We start from the raw sequence: 23,580 nt of genomic DNA on the forward strand, positions 1-23,580 counted from the left end.
ATTTATTAGATTTATTTTGACCCTACAGTAAATTTGTCTTAATTAAGCCAAATCGACTTGGTTGAACGATCAGTAATTTGTTGGAATGTTATCAAAGCAGGACTATCCCGTACATGTACTTCTGTATGTGTTATGTATTCGGTGGTTTTATATGAACTTTCCAATTGAATCATTATAATTATCGTTTGTTATTTTGGTTACCTGTTACGTTACTCATGATCATAACAACTGGCTGATCAGTGACTCCCCAACTGTAGTCACGATCGTTCTCTCAAAAAGCTTTCGGTAAGATAAGCTTTTGCCTGTACGAATTAGCTTTTGGATGCTTGTTGGTGTTATTGCCGCTGTCGGCTTCGGCTTCGGTTTCGGTTTCGGCAGCAGCATGGAAAAACTTTGGAGCAAAAAATCCCAAAAATCGGGCAGGTCGGAAACTATAAATAAACGTGGGTTTTGTGCAGCGCTCATTTCAAGATTTGCAACCGACGCGCCGTCAACACACAGCATTTTGCTTGCAGACTTTTTTGCGCAGAAGTTTGGCAAATAGTTCGTCTCCGTCTCCGTCTCGCGTGTCTCTCTCTCTCTCTCTCTGTATCTGTGTGTAGTTGTGTGCGTGTGTTTGAATCTATGAGCAATTGCATCAACAATTGCAGTTAACCGAGAAAACCCAAAAGCAACAAAAACATCAGAGAAACTGTAAAAAATACACTCGTGTAGAAATAAAAGTGAAGCCGGTTTGAAAAATTACGCAAAAAAAGGAGAAACAACGGAGACAACAAGATTATTGTGTTAAATCAGCCGCACAGAAATAGTCAAATAGCGATTAAAAAAGAGTAGAGCGAAGTAATCCATCAAAACGGGTTTTCACTGTGTGTGAAAGAGTTCGAAGGAAGGCAAAGGTGCTGCTCGAAAATGCATTTACTCTGTCTGTTGCACACGCTGGCGGCGCTGGCACTCGGAAGTGGCTCAGCGGCCACGCTGCCCACGGCGGCACAAAGCGTGTTCAGCAGCGATCCCAATCCAAGTCCCAGTTCCAGTCCCAGTCCCAGTGCCAGCCCCAGCCTCAATCCCGGCCAGGAGTACGTTGGCGAGTATGCGGAGGGCGAGGCCGAGACGGGGTCATTCGATTTTGGCGGCCTGCAGTTTGATGGAGGTAAACGGGATTATGTAACTAAAACAAGAACTTGATATTCAAACAAACAAATACAACACACCACCACCACCACCACCACCACCACCACCTCCCCCCGCCACAAAAGAAACCAAACCAAGAGCCAAAAACCGTAAACCGCAAAAGAAAAAACAAGTTTGTTGCTCAAGTCTTTTGTTTGCTAAGTGGCAATTGGAAAATGTAATTGAAAATGCGGCTGCGGTGGCCTGTGTGGCATTCAAATGGAAATGCAATTCATTTTTTTTCTCGTTGCAACATGGAAAAGGTTGCTCGAAGGAGTAAAATGAACTAGATATGCGCTATGAAATATGGAAAAAACTCTAGAGCTCATTCTATGTGAACTATGCAAAATTAGATGAGAAATAATTTCATAGTATTTCTCACCTCAATCTTATGAACTGCAAATGATCGGCATTTAAGAAAATTCCAGCTACTGATGAACTTCAAGGTTCTTCAAAAAGAGGGATGTTCTCAAGGATTTCGGATCAATCCTCGGGAACTATTTTGATTTAAAACGATATAGCATTGATTGCTGGGGGAAGAAAAGAACCGAACAGATATCAAACCATATACAATCACTGGAATATTTGTTTGACTACTTAAATGTTAGCAGAGAATACTAGAGCTTAATTAGTATGAGTTCGAATATCAGTTTCTTTCTATCACTAAGTATTCAGAACACAGATCTGTCCCCCCTAAGAAGAATTAAGTAGTAAATCCGTTTCCTGCTGTTCAAAATTTGTTTGTATCTTGTTTTTTCTGTATTTGCTGTATAAGCTAAGATGATTCGCCATTTCACTGTCCACCTTTGTTCCAGGGACTTTGAGTTCTTCATTTGAATTCTGATCAGGCCGTGCCTCGTGCGCTGCCCATCAAAAACTGTCTCGCGTACCAAGCCCAGCTCTTTTAAAATATACATTTTGTTGTTTTCTGTATTTTCATGCATATGTATCGTATTTCACCCGATTTATAGGCCTGCAACCTTCAGAAATACACAAAAAGGGGGAAAAATACTGAGAAGCAACAATAATAATAATAAAAAAAGTACTTTTAAATGAGATTTCCAAACTGCTGTAGAAAATGAAATTGCAATAGAAATTAGCAAGTCTATTTGCACTAAAAACATTTTATTTATTCGACTCTTAACACTTTTGTGACGGCAAGGGAGGAAACCATAAAAAATATGTAAGAAAAAGACTGGCAAGTCACCGCCTCTGCCACTTGAACTTGACATACTTATAGATTTGAGTAAAAGCAGCACTGAACGATGATGGTGATGTGTGGACAGTGCCCAGTGACTGCAAAACTGGGCAAATAGAAATTCTCCGACTACGACTACGACTACGACTACAGCGCAAAGATGATGCAAGGCAGGCAGCGGTAATAAATGCAGAATCAACAAGGGAGCAAGAGAGCAACAGGCTCGAAAAAGTCAAATTAAAATATTGCCAATTGCATTAATTTTATCAGCATTATGGTGTGATTGTGTGTGCGCGTGTATCTGTGTGCTGTTTGGGCCGTTGCGAAAAGAGTTCAGCATCAACAAAACCAACAACAAGGCATAAATTCGAAACCAAACCGGCTGCCTGCTGTCGGCGCTACGGTAGCCGCTGACAAAAAGCAAAAAGTAAAAAGCGTAAGGCTGAAAAACTGACCTACATCAATGCGTAAGCGTCTTTTTGTTGGGCTTTTGCCGAACTGAAAGCTGCAATTGTAACCTGTCATTGCGCAAAGAAAAAACTTCACAAAAAGGTAAAGCGAGCGGTCATTTATTGACATTTACTTGGCAAACAGGCAAACAGAAGGCTTAGGCAACGAACTTCACTTCACTCCACTCGCCAAAACTAGTAAAACGAAGTGCTTAAACTCATTTCGGGTACCTTTTAATTTTGACATTTGGAAGCGTTGATTGGGGGCCGCCCCGCCACTCGGCTCAACTTTGACATTGAACTTGTCAGGCGAAAATACCACAAAGAGACAAAATGAGAAAAAACTTCAAACCCTCAAGCCAAATGAGTCATTAGGGTTACTCACACGCTTAAATTGCTTGTCTGCTTATCTGGGAAATTAGACAAAAATTGTCTCCTTCTTTGAATGCTTAATTACAAGCTTAATTTACATATTTATTTTTTAACATTTTTTTTGGTAATTTGGCAAAGGAACATTAAACGTAATTGTTGTTTGAATGCTTTACGCCTGTCATTAGAAGATGAAAAGCCCATGACCAAAGATTGTTTGGCTCAGGAATAAATCTCAATAATAATTAAACATCAACCTACTGCTTGTTTTGCAATAATTTAGAGACAGAAAAGTGCTTTGGTTTACAGACCCTAACCGAGTAAACTTCGCAGATCGGTGGAAAGCAAACAGGTTGAAGCTGATCAATTAAGTTCGTAATATCAATTGAAAATACAACAATTGTTAGACCTGTTCTTGAGTGAATTTTAAGTGCGACTAGGATTATATCAACCAATTCAAGAAAATTGCTGCAAGTCAGTGACATCTATGAGAAGTTTTATTAAAAAAGCTAAGTGAAATTAAAGAAATATTCTAGAGTAAACCTGAATTAATTTATTCCTTGAATGTATGTAAGTAGTCGCACGCTTAGAACAGATTTGTATTCGTAAGCTGGACTTTAAAATCGAAACCCTTGACTGCATTTTAATAAAACATAAAATATTTTGCACGGAGGATTCACTGCCGTGAATCTCTTTTTAGCATTTTAATTGTTCAAGACCTTGGCAGGTGTCTTGTCTCCCTGACACAAACCCCAATCGGATGTCAACGCAGCAGAAAAGCGGGCAGTTTATGTCCAACGCCGGACACGTGAACCGGGCCACGCTTGAACGGCTGCCACAGATCGCAAAAAAATAATTATTATAATCATAATCTCCTCGAAGCAAGGCGCTATGCCATGCCTCGGTGAACTTAACGACTGAGGCTAGCCATGACTTAACCGATCGTGAACTTATCTACCATCTACCATCACTTTCGCCCTCCAGTTACACCACATACGACGCAGATCAGCGTCTCGAATGGCGTGACACCCTGTAGTCTCAGCTCGCCTGAGCTCAACGAATGCATACGCGGACTGATCCAGACATTTGCCCCGAAGCTGAAATTCCACGGAGTGCCGGAGTACAACATGGGTTCCATTGATCCGTACTTCTACAAGCGGGGAATCTTCCGGTACACAAACGATGGCATTCAGGGTGGACTGCTGATCAAGAACATGGAGATCTATGGAATCAGCGACCTCCAGGTCAACAGTGTGGTGTCTAACTTTACAGAAAACGGCTTTGTGATCAAGTTAGGCCTCGGACTTCCTCAGCTGAAGGCCGGCGGACACTTCAAGGCGGACGTGAAGTTCGGCGGACTGCGTCTGGTGCCCAAGGGTCCATTCAACATCACCGTGGGTGAGTAACACCGCAAGCAATCGCCTAAAGTACTTTCCATTTAATTTAACTTGCGTTTACTCCCAGACAACATCAAGGCCACTGTTCTCACTGACGGACACATTGAGCAGCTGCCCAGCGGACAGCAGCGTCTCAGCCTTCATCGCCTGAATGCCAACGTCAACATCGGGGACGCCAAAGTGGTGGCCAATGGGATCTTCTCCGATCGTAACCTTAGTAAGGGAATATTGTTGAATGAGGCTGAACTCGCGTTTCTGATTGAATTGATTTTACCCACAGATGGCATGATCCTCAATCTGGTCAACGAGAATTTACCAGAGATCACCCGCGTGGGAATACCAGCCACCCGAGAGCAATGGGCACCCATTCTGGTCGCGCATATCAACGAGTTCTTCGCTAAGGTTCCTATCGAGAAATTCCTGGTTCAATGATGCACAACCACAGCACGTTTCTCATGGAATATTTAGCCCGTAGTTAGCTTTAGTCTAATAATTACAACTTTAAATTTATTTTAAAAGCTGCTTCCAAATAATTTTCAGTGCTCAAAACTTTTGGCTACCATTTGGAAAGAATTTCTACGCATCCAATTTGTATTTATTTATGTCATCCATTCTAAAAAGAAGAGAAGTTGTGTGAAAACATCCAAATAAATATTTTTTCGAAAATTAAATTTCCCCTATTGTATTTGATTCTATTCATTTTCAAATATGTATATGTACTATGTTATTATTACGGATATTCGATTGTGCGAGTTTTACTGGGCTAAGTATTAGATGGAATAGCTAGTGTGGAAAGCTACATACCTAAGGCCGTAATATGGCGTTAAAAATACATATTTACTTTTCCGAAAAATCTTCATTTACTGTGGCAGTTTTTTTTCTTTCTTTCTTCTTTCAAGACTTGCTATTTTACTACTAATATTAAAAAACAAAAAACGAAAAATAAACTCTGTCAAATGATAATCGGTATATATTTAATTCAGGTAACCTAAAGCATATGTATGATCTTCTGATCATGTTGACTCAAAGCACTCACATACAGTATTCCTGCAGTATGACACCTACTTATGCTCATAATATACTTCGAAGTATTGCTACATAAGTATGTTGTAAATTGTATCAATATTCTACATGGAAAAGATTCTACAAAATACATACTTTCAGGCTGGATCATGTAAAATACATGTCTGTAAAGATGTATCTACATATGTATGTATGTGTGTTCGAGCTGTGTAAAAATGCGATTAGCGCCACTTTTCGTGAGAGAAGCATAACATTTGTATACTAGAAATGAATGAGAAAAACGCCCAGAAGGAAGCGTTACGTATATATATTCTTGATCAGCATCAATAGCCGAGTCGATAGAGCCAAGTCTGTCTGTCCGTCCGTCCGTCTGTCCGTACCTATGAGCGACTAGTGCTCAGAGACTATAAGAGCTAGAGCAACCAAATTTGGTATCCACACTCCAGTTAGATCTCACTGTTAAAAGATTACTTAAATAAATCATCCGATTTGGTGAATTCTATGGGATTTGCTTCATTATTTTTTTTTTTTGCACGTTGAAATGAGAACCCATTTTATATACACATATGTGAAATATTCAAAAATATATTAAATTTGTTTCAAATAATGCAACTTTTATAGATGAATATAGATCAGAGATAGTCCCATAATACAGGCCAGTCCAGTCACGAGTTCATCAAAATGGACTGCGATAAAGAACACAGCGAACTTAATTCAAATAAAATACGAGTATTTAAACTTATTTAATGTTCGCTCAACTTGCACGCAGATCGATAATACATACTTAATAATACTCTTAATATGGGAGTTTTCTTATCAACAGGATCTGGCAATTCACATAAAGTTAAATACATATATAATGCATATATAAATATAATACATAAATATATGTAAATACTGTATGGGATTTGTTATCTCGAAATCAACAGACAAGTCGTATGCAAGCATGATTTATGGCATTTATTGATAAGCATTAATGGACAATCATTGCTATATAAGAATGCTTGAGTATTTTATTTTGCATTCAGTCTGATTTAAGTCTATCAACGGGAGTAGTGATTCAATTAAAAGTCATGCAAACATATTGGATTCTAGTGCTCTTCTTCCTGCACGTGGAAGGAGACATCACTATATCTTCGGAAAATAGCTTCGAGAAGACTTCTGTGAGAGCTTAGTGCACTGTGAAATTGATATTGAAATAAACTAATTAGTTGGGTAATCCGTTTCCAGCATTGTGAGATGACCCGGGATGAGGACGATGAGCGGTGTGGCGCCATTTGTTACCCGATTGTGAAGCCGTTACTCCGGTACGCTGCTCTATGCCAGGGGAAGGATGTATCCATCAACGAACTGAAGGACGAAATCCGAGAGAAAGATGTTTACATCGCCCAATTGGAAGACAAGATTGAGCTAGCCAAGTCAATGGAAATTCAGGCAATTAAACAGCTGGAGTTTCTCAAAGAACAGACGAATGCCAGGCAAAAGAACTCGGATCAACACTTGAAGGACAAGGAGACTATATTGCATCTGAGGGAAATCGAAATTTTGAAAATGGAGAAAGAAATTAAGGATCGTGAGTCAGAAATCCATGACAAGAAAGAGCAGATCTCAAAAATGGAAATTCGGATTCAATCAATAGAGGCTCAACTGCAATCGAAGAATAATTCCCTCAGAGCACTGGAGGATCAAGCGAATTCTCTTAAACAAACCGAGGAAAAGCCGAAAAACATCTCGGAGGCAAAAAGTTGCCTCTCATTCAACGATTCCACTGATATCCATTCCATAGTGTTGCCCGGAATAGGCCCATTCCTTGTGCCTTGTAATTCGAGTGTTTCTGGATCTGGCTGGACTGTAATCCAGAGACTAGTCAACTGCCATGAGAACTTTAATCGGACTTGGATCGACTACAAAATAGGGTTCGGAGACCTGCGGGAGAACTTCTTCCTGGGACTGGAAAAAATCCATCTAATGACCTTGACCCAGCCTCACGAGTTGTACATCCAACTCCAAAATGTTTATGGAGCAACCAGCTATGCTCTCTACGATAATTTCAATGTAGGCAGCGAAGAGGAAGGCTACAAACTGAAATCGCTGGGAGAATGTTCAGGAACAGCCGGAGATTCACTAACTGAATATCATCTGAACATGAAATTTTCCACATTGGACCGCGACAATGACAGAGATGAGATACGTAATTGCGCAAAGATTCTGGGAGGTGGATGGTGGTTTTCTGTAAATTGCGGACAAAGGTACACATATTTTATGCCGAACTAACGCTATTAATTATTACGAATTTTTCATATTAATAATTGTCCTTAATACAGTTTTCTCAATGGAAAATATTATAAATGTGACGACGGAAAACATGGCGGCGTTGCTTGGGCCACTTGGCAGAACTATGAATTCACGACCGGGCTTACATTTACTCAAATGATGATAAGGCCCAAAAGTAGAAATTTGATTTGAAACACGCACCAGGAATTTGAAGAAGTTGAACAAAAACTTCAGTTATTCATAGCTGTAAGTGTATATTTCTCTTAAACAGTATTCTTACATGAATTTAAATCTGTATCTGTATGGTAGATTTGTAGATGATATGTAGATATGTAGATTTATCGCGCTCTGCATCTCTATTTTTATACCTTAAAAGTTCACCAAACTTCTATTGAATTAAATCAAATCATAATTCTTGGACGTTGACATGCAATGACTGCATCTTACAAGAGGCGATGCAATTACTGCACCGTCAAGTGGCCCGTGTGGCACTAGCAGAAGGATGTTACGCGCGGATCCCAGGCAAAACGCAGCTCTCCTCCCGCCCAACCGGGGAAAGGAAAAATGGAAGGAACAACGGTATAAATTTTCTAGTGAGTCTAATAGGAATCGTGAAGTTTATGCGGCCAAACAGATCAGGGCTATCTATGTCACCCAAGCATTTTTCTACGGTTAACTAAGGATGGGAGATTCACTAATAGCAGCCTACTAAACGGATTCTATACGGTCCAGGTGTACTTTGTACTAAGGGCAACATACACAGGAGCCGTATTCTAAGATCGGACGAACTAGCGAGGTATAGAGAGTCTTTGTTATATAGGGGTCGTCAAATTAGCACCAAGATCATCCAGCAGTGTTATTCTCTCAATAGAGCCCCCACATAGGGTATATGGAGCCAGCAAGAGGCTAAAAGGATGACATGAACGAGGCATTAAGGTGTAACATGTTTGCACAACACCATGACTGAAAGTTATTTAGATCGGATTGCATGCAAGAATGAAATTAAATGTCTTTATACTGGATACAGAGTTTAACATCATCCGCATACATAAGTACTCGAGAGTATGTTAATACCGAAGGCAAGTCATTAATAAAGAGTGTGAAGAGTAAGGGGCCTAGATGGCTGCCCTGTGGTACTCCCGAAGAAACCTTTACTGGTGAGGAGAGGGAGTTTTTGAAGAGGACTCTTGGAGACCTGGAACAAAGATAGCTAGAAATCCATCTCAGGAGGTTGGGCGGAAACCATAAAAGGTCAAGTTTATGTGCTAGAAGGGAATGGTTTACAGAGTCGAATGCTTTACTGAAGTCGGTGTAAATAACAAATTATGCTGTTTTAACTTGAATGCTAATTCATTAACTCTAAGTAGTTGCAACATTAACTGAAAGATTACTATGTGAAATAGGTATCAAACTCTGTTAATGAGCTTTTGACTGGTTATTTTTGGAAAAAATATATAAATATGGGCAGAAATACAGAATGCTTACAGAGATCTGGTATTATTGACTTTTTAACTTTTATGGCCTGGTGGAAATGCCTATATTGAACGTACATATCTGGCTGCTATCTGCTACTTAATCGCTTCAGGGTTATTCGTTTGGTAATTCGTTTGTAAGGATATCTATTGATTTCTCTTACTCATATTCTCTTTATAGTGCAGTTAATCATTAATATTTAATCAATACCTATGCGTATTTGATCTTTAGAATACTATATTTATATTCCATTAATTCCTAAATATACCATTATAAAGGACCTAATTACTCCATTCATAAGTACGACAAGTACTCGTATCCAGAGTTCAATTGACAGAGCGTTCATCGTATAAAGGCTCTTGAACTGCCTGCCCCTTCTCCTCCTCGTCTCTGAGCTGTGAACTCCAATCTCGTTCCCATTTCGAGAGCAATCCCATTGAAGCGCTGTTCAAAAACCATATTCAACACTCCCACTTCACGATCAATCAGACAGGCGAATGTGCCCCAAAGCACCAATTACAGACAATTAGTTGGCAAAATATTGAACACAATTATCCCGAAAAGGTTCTGGGGCCACCATGGCCGTGACACTTAGCTTCCCATCGATCAGCATTTGAAACGGGGATCAAGTGTGCTTATTGCAATGATCTGGGCAAGACTCGGGAACAATTGACTTCATTTCTGATACTTCTAACCCCCAAGGCGCCCTCAGTTCTTTTTTAGATCCGTTGACAATGCGCCGGGGACTGGGACTCGGCCCTGATTAATGTGGATTTTAATTGAATCCTGAGTTGAGCGGCATCCTCCTCGCCGCCAGTTCAATGGACGCCCAACGTCGTAAATTTTGCATATTATTTAGTAAAAATATTTGCGTCGTCTGCCGATGGGACTAGGACTGCAGCTGAGACTGGCGGAACCACTGTCTGGGCAATGAAAACGAATTCAAACGGGCTTTGGTCTATTTCATGTGGTCAAGAAGAAAATGAAGTACCAAAGGAAATGTGCGCCCCGGAATTTAAATGGAAATTTAATCTAGAAATGCACTCAAAGAAATTACACTAATTTGCAATTGTCATCAAAGAACCTTCATTTATGAATGCATATGAAGCAGTCAAACAATTTCTTGTAGTTCCGCTTTGGTAAGATTCTGAGGTAAGATTCTCCAAGTGCATGAAATTTCTGGAAGGAGAAGATGCTGCCACAGCAGGATTTTTTTAGTATTAGTGTGCAGCCGCACAACTTCCAGGCGGCCACTGTTTCAGTTTCAGTTCCAGTTGCAGTTCCAGTTGGTGCGTGTTCGGATTCGGATTCGGGTTGCAAGAGACTCTGTCCCTGGTGGCTGGTGGGCAAAGGAAACGGAGGTGTTACTGGAACTAGTTTAGATGTGTCGGCTCTGTGATCAGCGGTAGTTGTCATCATTGCGTTTGGCGTCGCGTGTGCATTAGAAGGAGGCCCGGCCCGGCCTTCCCGGCCATCCCGGCCGGCCCAATAAGTTGGCTAAAACCCAACCAGTGAAGAATCGACATTTCGGCTGCTCCGACATCCACAGTGCGGTCGGCGTCACTGTCGCTGTCGCTGTCGTTGTCGCCGACGCTGGCGCTGCTGTCGTGTGGCAGCATAGTTGTTAACCAAACCCCAGAGACGGCTGTTGGCTCAGAAGCGATCGGACCTTACTACCCAGCAGACGGTCCTGCCTGTCTAACGCACGAGACCGAAACCGAAACCGAGTCCGAGACCCAGAACAAGAACTTCGTCGTAGTCGTGGTCAGGTGAATGCCATCGGGGCGACGTGCCTGGCATTCGAAAAGAAATTCCGAGTCGCGATTCGTTGTGGCGGTTCTATATACTATATAGCAGACAAGTTATATATGGTATCCCCAGTTCAAAACGAAAACAAATTGGGAAGATAACAGCAGCAGCAGTAGCAGCAGCAAAAACAGCAGCGAAAATGTTTGCATTTTTGCGGGTTTTATTACTTTGTGCGCATTTGTTGCATTTTAAATCAATCTCGGGAGTGGATCTGGATCTGCCAGAGGTATTTGGCGGGGAAGGAGCTTCAGGAGCGCCTGTGTGGCAGAATGGTGAAATCAAGGCGGCGCCCGAGGCAGGATCTGCCGTAGTAAATGCCACAGTGGAGGAGAACATTGGTGTGTCCGTGGAAGGTGAGCAGATTTCCAGTGTCAAAACGTGAACCAAAAGAAATACTTGAGTGAGGAATTGAATTTGGAGATTATTTCAAAGAATTTTCCAATTTTAACTATTGGAATATTTAGCTAAATACGTAAATGTGCAACTAATAATATACCTACGGTGTACATAAAATGGTTGTATTGGATTTGCTGGATAAACAAAAGAATTAAGACACGAACTTGAAAAAGTTTTTAGTGAAAATGAACGAAGCCAAAGATAAAGTTATATGTGCGTATATAGAGACATAACAGATAAAAGTGGCATATAGAAAGAAATTGATTCGGTGGATCAAGCTATAAGATTCCCCCTGTAAGGTGTCCTAAATGAGAACCATCTAGCTATATACACCCTAACAATGACTTCTCTCAAATATATCGCAATGTACGTCACCCAATAAGTTCAACGACATCGGGGGAACTCTTTTCAGATAGACCAGCACATTTCATGCCTGGCACGCACCGAGTATTACTTGTGTGACCTTCACAAATCTATAAATGGTGTATGGCAGCCATAGAGATAATGCGAAATTTGTTCGCAGTGTGCATGGCGTTGTTTGCTTTACAACATCGTCGGTCTGTGGATAAGTCGGTATTCCAGCCCTTTGTGTCAGTTACACAAAGATTTCTAGTGCAAACAAGATGGAAAGATATATATATAGACAGAGAGAGAGTGAGAGAGAGAGAGATCTGTGTGGGCAGTCGTGGACTTTCAGATCAACTTCCACTTCAGCGCTTGTCGTGGCCTGTCGCCTGTCGCCTGTCAATGTCTCCTGCAATCTATTCTCTTTTATTGATGTCCAACAATTAGACAATTACATTCTTTTTAGGTTCTTTTGATGGAAAGACGTGATTTGCCATGATGTTTGTTTTCGGGGCGACGACATAAGCCTATTAATTTGGGATGGTTTGGGGATTGGCCTATAAAAAAGTGCCATATAGAAGCTCTTAATCTGACACCTCCCACGGAATTATCAGGCAATATTCATTAAAAATTATTTTTGTTTGACTTCGGGCCAATTTGTTGCTCAGCAGCTGTTAACAGCAATGGCAATCGGAATCCGAATCGCGATAAATATCATTTATATGGCTCGTGGTCATATAAAATTTAAGAGCTTCCATAAAGAAGACCTCCAGTTTAACATTGCAGTGGTCCTGGCGTGGAATTCAGGTTTGCATGGACACGCCCCGATGCAGAAGCAGCGGCAGGCAACCTGTAACGGTCGGGCAGACCTTGAACTTGTTACTTGCCCCTGGATGTTGTTTAATCTCCTGAGCATCTCGAGCATCAAGTGCTTGGGTCTGTTCACCAGACACTGCCAACTTGTTGTTGGGTGTGTCTGGAGAAGCCCACCAGAGTTTGGCACAAGATAAAGAAAGGCCGACGGAAAATATTATAAACCACATCTACAAATGTGTTTCTGCAAGGCAAGAAATCATCAACATCTCTTTTCTGTCCGATTAGAGTCCGAAGGTACATGGGGTCCCGAATATAGCTGCCAGTCCAGTCAATCAGCCAGAGAGCTTACAGACTTTCAGGTGTGTCGGAATCAATCAGGGCAAATTTGTTCCTCTGGTTTCAGTTGACAGCTTGTCATAACAATTTAAAGGCCATCAATGAAATGTCCGATAAACAATGAACATGCAAATACAAAAATGTAAGCCACTATTTGGGGCAAGTGAGTAATTTTTGGTTGGCTTTCTATAGGCTTAAAATCCCAATTCAAGTGAGTCACAAGTGGACTAACATTTTTGTTTTGGGTGTTTCTCTTGCTTTGTAATATGCAAATAAATCGTGCAGAAAAAAACTTAATTATTGATGCGGGGCACGCCCTGAACGTATTCTTCATTACGAGTGGTGTCGGGGAAGCAGAGACCACGTGCAGCTCCCCAGCTCCCCAGGTCCCCGCCCCGTTCCCCTATCCGAAACATAACGAATTTTATGCTCGATTTAATATCAATTAAGTTTACACCTCGGCGTTGGCACAAACGGCTTATGCCACCAAGAAGCTCGTCTAAATTAATCGCCACAAAAGCTAACAGCTCGTAAACAGCTCTTATCTCTCAAGAGATAAACTGTCCAAATGGCTTATTTAGGCAAATTTCATGCTCAGCCGCAGAACTCCGACTACGAGTGGCTATCCCATGGTATATGGGCCGAAACGGAGACAGAGAAGAAGTGTGTAATAAATTAGGGAAATAGCAAATTCATGCTAAATAGCAGCAACAAAGAGCCGCTCACCAGACAAAGGCCTAGACCAATTTTAAGAAGCTGCCAATGGACCTGACAAATATATGACAATTGACAATAGAAAGTTGTCACAGTAGGGTGCAGTGCCGTGGGCCGGGCATCTCTGGAAAGAAATGGCACAGCAATTGTCATTCCATTCAGTTTGAAAAAAGCTTAAGTTTATTGTCAATATTCTGGGAAACAACAAAAACGACAACGAAAAATGTCAAAATATTGAGTAATCACTCTCGACTCTCGAAGAGGAGCGTGGACCCGAAACCTAAACCCGTAACCCAAACGCAGAACCCGAAACGTGAACGAATGTTGGGTAAATATTGGTTTGTCTTTTCTACCCATTTTTCTGTTATTAAGGTGCTTTGTCAATAGCGCAACAGATTGGCTAAAAAAAAATGGGGCTTAGGAGGGAGTTCGAGTAGAGCACAGTTTTGGCTAGGCAATTGCGTATGAACCTCAGATCTGTCGAGAGGCCAACGAACTTTGCTTTTGAGCACCCTCTGAAGTGCGGAGCGGTATGCGTACTTCAAGCGAGGCACAGATGAGGTCATGGATCCCATCGATGGCATTTCCTTTTGCCCTGAATGCCCTGAAACCATTATGATTTTTACAGATCCCTCGTCAGCGAGCCTGAGTCGGAGACAGCGTCAACTCTTCTTCGACCCGAATCTCTTCCTCCTCCAAGGTGGCCTGGGCGGCCTAGGAGGTCTTGGCGGTCTTGGCGGTCTTGGCGGTCTTGGCGGTCTTGGCGGTCTTAGCGGCTCTGGTGGATGGGAGGGATCCAAGTGTCTCACGGTCCAGGGTCAGGCCGGCGCTTGTGTCCGCATCAACAACTGCCGCCAGTACTACCGAGTGGCCCGCCAGCTGACCTTCATCGCCCTGCGGCAATGGCCCCAGAACCCTCCCCTTGGCCTGGGCGGAAATATGTGCAACTTTTTCGACCAGCTGGGACGCATCAACAACGGCATCTGCTGCACGGACATGGATGCCAACACTTTCGGAGTATTCCCGCTGCCGACCACAACGACGACAGAGAGACCTTCGCCGGCTGCCGATGAGGGCGAAAATGGGGATGAGCCAGAGGAGGAGCCAGTCAATGTTGACACTGTGGTTCAACCGGCGGAGACACCACATCCAGAGGATCCCATTGATAATGTGAACAGTGTAGAGGACACACCGGACTTTCAGGATGTGAACACAATCGAGGCTAATGCCCCAGAACCCGAACCTGAGGCGGAACCAGAACTAGAGACGATACCAGTGCCCGCCCAGCCGGCCACACCCGTCTACCCGTATCAGTGGCCATTCGGCTCCTTTGCCGGAGGCCCAGTAGCCCAATGGCCGCCACCGCTGCCCACTCATCCGCCTACAACTGGAGGCTGGCCCCCACCGCTTCCAACCCATCCGCCCAACCACCACTATCCGACGCATCCTTCGACGTCCGGAGTGCCCAGACCCACCACAGTGCCCAGCACCAAGCGCACCACCCCAAGACCCGCTGCCAGGCCGACTACCACCAAGCGTCCCACTTATCCCAGCTATCCGGTGACCTCGGCGCCTACGCCGACGACCACGCGACGTCCGGTTAGCGGCTCCAGTCCCGAGGGCCTGCCGCTGCAGTGCGGCAACAAGAATCCGGTTTCGCCGGACCAGGAGCGCATTGTGGGAGGTATTAACGCCAGTCCGCACGAGTTCCCCTGGATAGCGGTGCTATTCAAGTCGGGCAAGCAGTTCTGCGGCGGCAGTCTGATAACCAACAATCACATCCTGACAGCAGCACATTGTGTGGCACGGTAAGACACCGCCCATGGCGTCACCTCCAACATCTGCTCGAAGCTACTTCTTATCCCCCTCTCTTGCAGCATGACCTCGTGGGATGTGGCGGCCTTGACGGCCCACTTGGGCGACTACAATATCCGGACGGACTTTGAGGTGCAGCATGTCTCGCGCAGGATCAAACGACTGGTGCGGCACAAAGGCTTCGAGTTCAGCACGCTGGTGAGATGGATTTACAATATAGGAAGGAACATTTTAGCTAATACAAATTATAAAACCAAATTCCTACAGCTTAAAGTGCACTTTTGAATGAACGACAAAAATTAGATTGTGACTTAGAGCGAGACTTAGAATTTGCAATATATGTACCCCTGAAATCTAACCAAAACCGCGATGTGGTGACACTGAGCATCTCCAGTGCAGATTCTGCACCACCAATACCTGGGCACAGTCACCAAATCGCAGGTTTTGAATTTTTAGAAACGATTTTGGAGCTCTATTGCAAGGCTAAGTATTAGGCAATCTACTCATCCAGGCCTACAAACTAATTTTTGTCTCGTGCCAAGTTCAATGTGACTGTTATTAATATAAGTATAAATTGTTTATAAATCGTTTTATATATTCTTTCTCCTAGCACAACGATGTGGCTATTCTGACTCTCAGTGAGCCGGTGCCCTTCACCCACGAGATCCAGCCGATTTGCCTGCCAACGTCTCCGTCGCAGCAGTCGCGCTCGTACAGCGGCCAAGTGGCGACTGTGGCCGGCTGGGGCAGTCTGCGGGAGAACGGGCCCCAACCCTCGATTCTGCAGAAGGTGGACATACCCATTTGGGCGAATGCCGAGTGTGCTCGCAAATACGGACGTGCAGCGCCCGGGGGCATCATCGAATCGATGATCTGTGCTGGCCAGGCCGCCAAGGATTCCTGCAGCGTGAGTTTCTTCTGATTACCATGTAAGTGTCTGTCGTTTAAATTAATTTTATTCCACAGGGCGACTCTGGTGGTCCTATGATCATCAACGATGGCGGACGATACACACAGGTGGGCATCGTTTCCTGGGGCATTGGCTGTGGCAAGGGTCAATATCCGGGCGTCTATACGCGTGTCACGTCGCTGCTGCCCTGGATCTACAAGAATATCAAATAATATAATAGTTGATATAGTTTAAGACGTGATATGCAGACATGCAGAGCGAATAATGTAATAAATCGACAAAACTTTAAACGAATTTCAAAAATGCCTGAAAGTATGCAACGATTATGGGGATATGCCTGAAAGCATGCAAAACTTATGGGGATATGCTTAATCATCAAGCAATGTAGTTCCAGCTTTCTATCCGCCTTCAAAACTATACCGGACTACTATACCATATATCTAGCCTTGAAACAATAATCAGATATAAGAATATACATCTCCAAACAAAGTAGGTTTCAAATAGTCATAGTCTCGGTGTCGTCAATCAAAAATTTGGCTTCTACTCAGTATAAAATCGAGTCAAAATGACTACACTTCGTGGGCTTGTCGCCGATGATCTATTCAAGTTCAATTCCATTGTCCTTGAAGAATTCGTGGAAGGCTACGGTATTCTCTTCTATTTATCGAAAATGACCGAAAATCCTGCGCTGTGCCAGGCGGCAGTCGCGCCCGATGGTCGCCTCATTGGGGTACTGGTTGGAACCCACGCTGTGAACAAAAACGAAAAGATACAAAGTGAAAATGGCCCCGACTTGCATCCAACTTGCGGACACATATCTATGTTGGCAGTGGCCTCCGACTATCGACGCCTGGGCCTGGGAACGTGCTTGATGGGACACTTCATGGAGATCGTGGAGCGCTATTCGGACTGGTATGTGGACCTCTTTGTGCGCCAAAGCAATGTATCGGCCATCCAGCTATATAAGTCGCTGGGATTTGTCGAGTACCGCTTCCTGCCCATGTACTATATAGATGAAAATGGCTTTGAATTGCGAATGCCTTTGTCCCGAGATGTGGAGCGAATGTCGCTTAAGGGATTCTCAACGAACGTTTACTACTTCGCATACCAGGTGATACTCAATCTAATCAAGCAGTGTCTGGAGTATCTGAAGGACCGTCTATCCTGGTATGATTAGGAAGTATGCATGTGTACCACAAAAGTTTCCTGTACCACACATTTTTCCACCAAAAAAAACTAATAAAACATTAGCAGAAAATCACAAGAAAATGCCATAAAAAGTTCATTGCACTCGGCCGACGTTGAACCGAAATTGAACTAAAAGCTTGAAGAAATCGCCTCAGGGGAAAAGATAAAACATAAAAATATATGTCAGAAGGCACATGGGGACGAGGTTTGTTTATACGAGTATGACAACAAATTTTCATTTCGGATTCTGTGCGTTTCAAGTTGCGCAAGCTGGCCAAATGAAAAATGGAAAGTGAAAATCATTGCGCGTGTTTCAGCCATCAGGGAAAAGCATACACTATACACAATTATATACATAATTCTTTTCTAATTTGTTTGCGTTGAAACATTTTTTGATAATAGAAAAGACAACAACACGATTTGCAATTCGATTTTGTTTGGCACAGAAGGGAAGAGAAGTGCGTTATGGCGAAAGTATCCGCTTGTATCCGTACTTATGTTTGTATCTCTTAGATTTGCCTTTGTGCGTCAACGGAAATTCGTCTGCCGCCAAGCATTCAGAGCAATTGAGTTTCTTTAATTAGCTGTACACAAATATAATCCTTAATGTATGCCGAATACTATGCAGAATTTATGGATCAATGGTCACCCGAGTCATCCTCCGATAGGCACTGGGGAACCGTGTATACGACAGCCACCGACCTACGTAGCACATCACGTGCCAAAGGCTTTCTCATATTGAAAGCATTCTCCGGTACGGGCTCGTCCGGATAGTAGTCCAGTACGGTTCTTCGAAGGACATATCCCAGGGAGCTGTACAGCGACAAGGCCGGTCTATTGCTGCAGCGCAGGAAGAGATCCACGTACAGGGCTCCCTTGGCATCCAGCGCCCTGGCGATGTGTCTCATCAGTAGTGTGGCCACGCCTGTGCGGCGATAATCATCAGATACGGTCAGTGCGCATACATGCCCGTGCCACTCGTAGAGTTTGCTCTCCAAATACTTGCCAAAGATGTACCCCACCCGACGACCGCCAGGCCCAGGGGCCACAGCGATCTGTGAGAGCTCCGGCCACTTCAGGAGATGTGTCAGGAAGAACTTCAGGCTGTACACTTCGGTGTGAGGGTCAAGGACGAGGGAATTGAACTTAAAAAGATCATCCAACTTCATCTCGCGCAAGCTGGTCATGATGTCTGTTCTTCGGCTGATATTTTGGTGAAATTTTAATAAAAACTTGTGATTTTGATTGAACGTTTGACGGAAAATTAAAATATGAATTGATTCCGATTTTGTGACCATGAAAAGCAATTACTGAAGTTCATTCGACAGCTTTTCTTTCTATCAAGTGTTTGCTCATCAGTGCTTGTTCCCCCTTCCTCTACCCGGTTCATTGTCAGGGTTGTGAATCCCACCATACGGACTATGCGATACGGACTGTCCACCATCGAGTAGTCGACAGCCTCCAGCTTTTGCCGCACACATGAACCGAAAATCATTTGACGCTCTTCTAATGAGGTTAATGTTCGAGGCACTCGTTGACTCAGCGCCCTGTGCGCTTTTCAAAGATCTATTTATACCACTTAATGGCGCATTTTGCACAAAAATAAAGAAAAGTACGAACCGATATGTATAGATAGCTACTCGCGCGTACATACATATGTGTAAGCATACCTATATGTACATCTATGTATATCAATTATATCGGTAAAGAGCCAGCGATCTATTTATAATCGAGGGCATCAGGCAACTTTGTTGTTGTGTTTTCGCTGCCTGGACAGGTGGTGTGGTCCGTCCCAGAAGACGAAGAACTTGAATTAGACTTCGTGCATACAATAAATGTTAATTATCAACTCGAAATACAACATTGGTCCACTGCCTGCCTCAAGATGAATGAGTTGCTAATTCCCCCAGACATTGCTCTTTTCCATTTGCCATACATCTCCCCTCCCAGGGACTATGCTTTGTTCTAGCCATATATATTCTATAATAAATATGCTACATATACTGGATGTTTTCTTAGTGGTCTCCCAGCGCTATATAATCTCGCCTTCTATTATTTATTTTCCAAGCAGATGTGATTTATTATGATTTATCTCAGCATCTGTCCGCAGTACAGGGCCAGCACACCGAGTGGAATCATTCACATCATTTCAGCATTGTGCGCATGGGTTCTCTGTGTCTCTGATACAGAACTCTTTAGTTTTATTCGTAAATCCGCGTGCATTCGGGGGCCTTTCCTTATATTCTCTTTTGGTTCTCGATCAATACAACTAACAACAAGGCAAATTAGCTACAGTCTGGGAAACAAATATAGGAATTGGTTTGAGACAAATTAAGATAATCTACATATTCACAGATCTTCCCTTAATCGTCTCTTAAAGTTAAGAAATTCAAGATCTTTTTTAATAATCAGCCTTTCGAAAGCCTTAGCCCGTTAGGCGCTTTAGTTGAAATAATCCTTTAAATATTTAATTTGTTGAAATGCCTTCAAGGTGTGACCATTTATTTCACATATATTTTTTAAATATTACATCATTTTAAAAGCTATTCACAGGGTATGCTACCCTCTCTTATTTGAAATCATAATTAAAGCACATCCACTAAAAAAAGTAAATAAAGTAATACCATTTGATTAAATACAAAATGCCCAACATCGTTCGCACCTAGCATCAAATAATTTCCCGAAAAGTTTTCGAAAACGATTCGACTAGTGCAGAAATTGTTGCCCGAATGTTTTGGCCGACAAGTGTGAAAGAATCGAACGAAAAGTAATTTATTTAATGTTTCGAGAGTGTTCGGTACCCCGGCAACAATTGCTGGCCGGCTGGGAAGGAAAGCATAAAGCAAGGAACAAGTACAAACAACTGCGGGCTTGCTCAATTTGTTGTTTCTGTTAAATAAACTCAAAATTCATAGAATAGAATTTTCCAAGCAGACGCACTTTACACATGCAAAGGGGTACGGGAAGGGGCACGGGCACGGGCACGGGCACCCAGACACTCTCACTGCCAGCGGCACGGGCTTTCGTATACATATATGCAGACATATAGACACCGACATGACCGATGGTCGAAAAATATATACAGGAGAGAAGAAGGAGAATTTGTTTCGAAATGTGAAATGTGTTTTTCGGCTTTTCGGCTTTTTGGCTTTTCGGCCGAGGAAATTTCTTGTGCGAATTCAGTGCGACTTGGGCTGCTAACTTGAACGCGTTGCAAACGAGAAAAACCATCCGAAAGAAAGAAAATTTTCATCTAAAACTAACACATAGATATATATCTATATCGTCTATCTATCTGGCTGGGCTGTCTATATATACAAATATATATAGATATATGTAGATACGAGTATTTTCTCTAGCAAAAGTGAGCAATACGTCGTGCCGTGGCGCGTTTTATAAATAGAAAATTACAAAATTCTGAACCGAACAATTGTGTACGAAAAGGGTTTTCGAAACCCTCAAATATACCTCGGACCGATTGGGGGAGCCCCAAAGATAATCTTTGGATACTCAATAAACGATATAGATACATGTACCATTTGATTATATAGACAAAACTATTTCCCAGTGATTTAGCAGTGTTCGTGTTCGTGCCGAAAGTTATATAAGAAGGCGTGATTTTGTGCGAAATAAATTTCAATTCATTATTCATAATTTTGTTTCAATTTTCCATGAATTTTTCAGTGTTTCTGTGTGCTTAGGTTTCCCTTGCTAAATCTTTTCGTAGAACTTGCGTGCGATTCGGCATAAACCATCGCCTACGACAGAAAAATAAATAAAAAGAAACCGATTTCTTCCTTCTGGCTGCTCTGTGGAGGCGGTGTGTAAAGTGATTCAAAGTTGGACTTGAAATACAAAGCAGGCGGCTAAGATGAGTTCTGGGTAAGTTATAACATAAACCTGGGGACATGGGAATAGTTTTACCCTGTTCATTGATCGATGTGTACCCTTTGAACTTTGGGTAACATAGCAATCCAATCTGGACAAGATTTGTGGCAGCTGCACTATATCTTTCCAATGTTTTTGAAGTGTGTTCAGCAAACTAATAAAAACACAACGCCATGCCGGAGGAGCTGTTTGAAAAAATGGGACAATAAATAAAACATATGTATGAATAGATATATATGTACTATATATATAGTATATACAGAACATCTTTATGATGTCTTTCACAATTAAGGCTCTCACAATTTCTCACATGAGTTTTTTTGAAGGCCATCGATTCGCCCACACTCACGCCCTCCCTCGAAGCTCTCTCGACTCGGCCCCACGGGTGCACGCGCTTTTTGGCAGGCGACAATTTTTGCCTTTTCCCCGCCACCGCTGTCTTTCCCTCACATAAAGGCGAATTAATTAATTAAATATCGTATTTTTCAACGAGATTTCGGTGCAGAATTTTATGTTCTACCCCCAGCCGCCAGCTGTCTCTCGGCCGTGTCTAAAAGCATTTGGCACACGTGTTGGGAATTCAGACAACTGACGGCATTCACCGGAAGTTTTCCTCTGGCCACGCACTTCACTCAGACAATGCCCGAGAACCTCTCAAACAACGAAACAAATTTAAGAATTTGGCATCAAATGCAGTTCACTTTTTGTTTGATTTTTTCAACATTTTTCTTCGGACAGAATTTTCTTTTTTTGCACTGCTCTGCTGACGTTGATGTGTCGCGCATAAATTTTCAGCACCCACGAGAATCGGCGATAATATATTGAGGAAATTGGGTCAAAGTGATGCGAAGAGAAAAGAGGGCAAAGGAAAAGTATGGGCAGAAAACAAGAAATTAATAATAATTAAGGTGCATCAATAATTTAATCAATTTAAACTTCAAAATCAAGGTTTAGTCAATACACAATGTATTGATTTTTAGGCATAGCTAAAAGTATAATCACTTCATTTAATTTCTTGCACATATTATCAAGTATACGATATGTGGACTTGAAATCTGTATATCTTGTAAAAGCCACAAAAACATACGTACATTTATTTTCTGCCATTAATTTACGTGTGAACTTGGAACAAATATTGACAAAGTAAATATTTCGTAAATATTTTATTTATTTAAGTTTTCGCATCTCAACGACCGGACTTTTGATGCATTACCAGACATGACTTTGACTTTTGTCAACGACACTTATTTTGACACTTCTTTGTCGGTTGTTTTGCTTTTGTAAATTGCGTAAATCAGGTGTGAATTTATTTGTTTTAGTCATTTTTGCATTTTTAATGGATTTCACGAAGTTCAAGTTGATCGCATTTGACCGTGAAATTCGAATGTACAGGGGCAGAATAACTTAAAAGAAGATGCGTAACGTCGATAAAAAGAAGAAATAAAACTGGGATGAGATGACCACACCCAAAAAAACCCATATTCAAAACCCACTGGGAATTTAGGTACTGGCCGGCAATGTGATTATATTTAGAGCACTCCCCAGATACTTGGATCTGTGATTGCTTTTTATTTTGATGCGGCCTTTCCCTGAAATCGATAGTCACATAAACTGGGCTTGTTGTTCTTAAAAATGATCTTTGAAATGAATAACTAAGAAAAGGAGGTTTTTAGGGAGAGGAAATAGTACAAAATAGATTAGTTAGGGGAAAAAACTAGATTTAATTTATTCGAGTTTATAACGTGAATCGTATATTTCTTACGTACTTTCACTTAAAACCAAAAAAAGGAACTCTCTCAAATCAAATTTTCGTGATTTAGTTTTCCCATTCCACAAATCAATATCATGGCAATTTGTCAGCCAACACCAATTCAAAGTCAGTGGAAAAAACAACCAAAATCGAAAAAAGGCGCTGCCGGGACTCTGCTGCCCGTCTGGCCATAAAACCGACGACCACATGTGGTTGTGGTAGGAAAAATGTACGAGTATAAAAATTACGTATCCTCCAAT

The 23,580-nt window shown here is 42.2% G+C and overlaps 6 protein-coding genes across 7 annotated transcripts in view; 5 read left to right on the top strand and 1 right to left on the bottom strand.

Annotated features, from left to right (window-relative positions):
* Positions 1-456: 456 nt before the first annotated feature.
* LOC4816413 (uncharacterized) lies at positions 457-5,218 on the top strand. The gene is made up of 4 exons (XM_001356094.4): positions 457-1,150; positions 4,171-4,584; positions 4,651-4,800; positions 4,864-5,218. The coding sequence occupies exons 1-4, from the start codon at positions 910-912 to the stop codon at positions 5,013-5,015; spliced, it is 957 nt and encodes a 318-aa protein (XP_001356130.3). The 5' UTR covers positions 457-909; the 3' UTR covers positions 5,016-5,218.
* A 1,407-nt stretch (positions 5,219-6,625) lies between these two features.
* On the top strand, positions 6,626-14,485 carry LOC6902633 (fibroleukin-like). Of its 2 annotated transcripts, none has more exons than XM_033380126.1 (3): positions 6,626-7,855; positions 7,931-8,126; positions 14,398-14,485. In XM_033380126.1, the coding sequence occupies exons 1-2, from the start codon at positions 6,846-6,848 to the stop codon at positions 8,070-8,072; spliced, it is 1,152 nt and encodes a 383-aa protein (XP_033236017.1). In that variant the 5' UTR covers positions 6,626-6,845; the 3' UTR covers positions 8,073-8,126; positions 14,398-14,485. The 2 variants fall into 2 exon arrangements, with proteins under 2 accessions (XP_033236017.1, XP_033236018.1); XM_033380127.1 differs by lacking the exon at positions 14,398-14,485 and adding an exon at positions 8,190-8,300.
* On the top strand, positions 10,865-16,788 carry l(2)k05911 (lethal (2) k05911). Its single transcript, XM_001356092.4, has 5 exons — positions 10,865-11,515; positions 14,398-15,577; positions 15,647-15,782; positions 16,195-16,491; positions 16,551-16,788. Exons 1-5 carry the CDS (start codon positions 11,302-11,304, stop codon positions 16,704-16,706), a joined length of 1,983 nt encoding a protein of 660 aa, XP_001356128.3. The 5' UTR covers positions 10,865-11,301; the 3' UTR covers positions 16,707-16,788.
* A 271-nt stretch (positions 16,789-17,059) lies between these two features.
* Positions 17,060-17,671, top strand: Naa20B (N(alpha)-acetyltransferase 20 B). Its single transcript, XM_001356091.3, has one exon. The coding sequence runs from the start codon at positions 17,060-17,062 to the stop codon at positions 17,669-17,671; it is 612 nt and encodes a 203-aa protein (XP_001356127.2).
* Positions 17,672-18,220: 549 nt separating this feature from the next.
* LOC4816457 (N-alpha-acetyltransferase 20) lies at positions 18,221-18,960 on the bottom strand. Its single transcript, XM_001356090.4, has one exon. The coding sequence runs from the start codon at positions 18,867-18,869 to the stop codon at positions 18,321-18,323; it is 549 nt and encodes a 182-aa protein (XP_001356126.4). The 5' UTR covers positions 18,870-18,960; the 3' UTR covers positions 18,221-18,320.
* A 1,880-nt stretch (positions 18,961-20,840) lies between these two features.
* Positions 20,841-23,580, top strand: part of LOC6902632 (GATA zinc finger domain-containing protein 10-like) — a 28,099-nt gene continuing 25,359 nt past the window's right edge. The window contains exons 1-2 of the mRNA XM_033379349.1: positions 20,841-21,046; positions 21,367-21,564. Of these exons, the coding sequence (XP_033235240.1) occupies positions 21,554-21,564 (11 nt within the window). The 5' untranslated portion in view covers positions 20,841-21,046; positions 21,367-21,553. The remainder of the gene's footprint in view (positions 21,047-21,366; positions 21,565-23,580) is intronic.

Source organism: Drosophila pseudoobscura, chromosome 4, assembly GCF_009870125.1.
Source record: "Drosophila pseudoobscura strain MV-25-SWS-2005 chromosome 4, UCI_Dpse_MV25, whole genome shotgun sequence".
NCBI classification, from domain to species: Eukaryota; Metazoa; Arthropoda; class Insecta; order Diptera; family Drosophilidae; genus Drosophila; species Drosophila pseudoobscura.

What these genes read in the sequence shown, in the direction of transcription:
- LOC4816457 (XM_001356090.4), bottom strand. Translation starts at nt 18,869, where the DNA reads ATGACCAGCTTGCGCGAGATGAAGTTGGATGATCTTTTTAAGTTCAAT.
- LOC4816413 (XM_001356094.4), top strand. Translation starts at nt 910, where the DNA reads ATGCATTTACTCTGTCTGTTGCACACGCTGGCGGCGCTGGCACTCGGA. An exon ending in CGGCCTGCAGTTTGATGGAG is followed by an intron (nt 1,151 to 4,170) that starts GTAAACGGGATT and finishes TTCGCCCTCCAG; the next exon opens with TTACACCACATACGACGCAG. An exon ending in CTTCTCCGATCGTAACCTTA is followed by an intron (nt 4,801 to 4,863) that starts GTAAGGGAATAT and finishes TTTTACCCACAG; the next exon opens with ATGGCATGATCCTCAATCTG.
- LOC6902633 (XM_033380126.1), top strand. Translation starts at nt 6,846, where the DNA reads ATGACCCGGGATGAGGACGATGAGCGGTGTGGCGCCATTTGTTACCCG. An exon ending in TCTGTAAATTGCGGACAAAG is followed by an intron (nt 7,856 to 7,930) that starts GTACACATATTT and finishes TCCTTAATACAG; the next exon opens with TTTTCTCAATGGAAAATATT.
- Naa20B (XM_001356091.3), top strand. Translation starts at nt 17,060, where the DNA reads ATGACTACACTTCGTGGGCTTGTCGCCGATGATCTATTCAAGTTCAAT.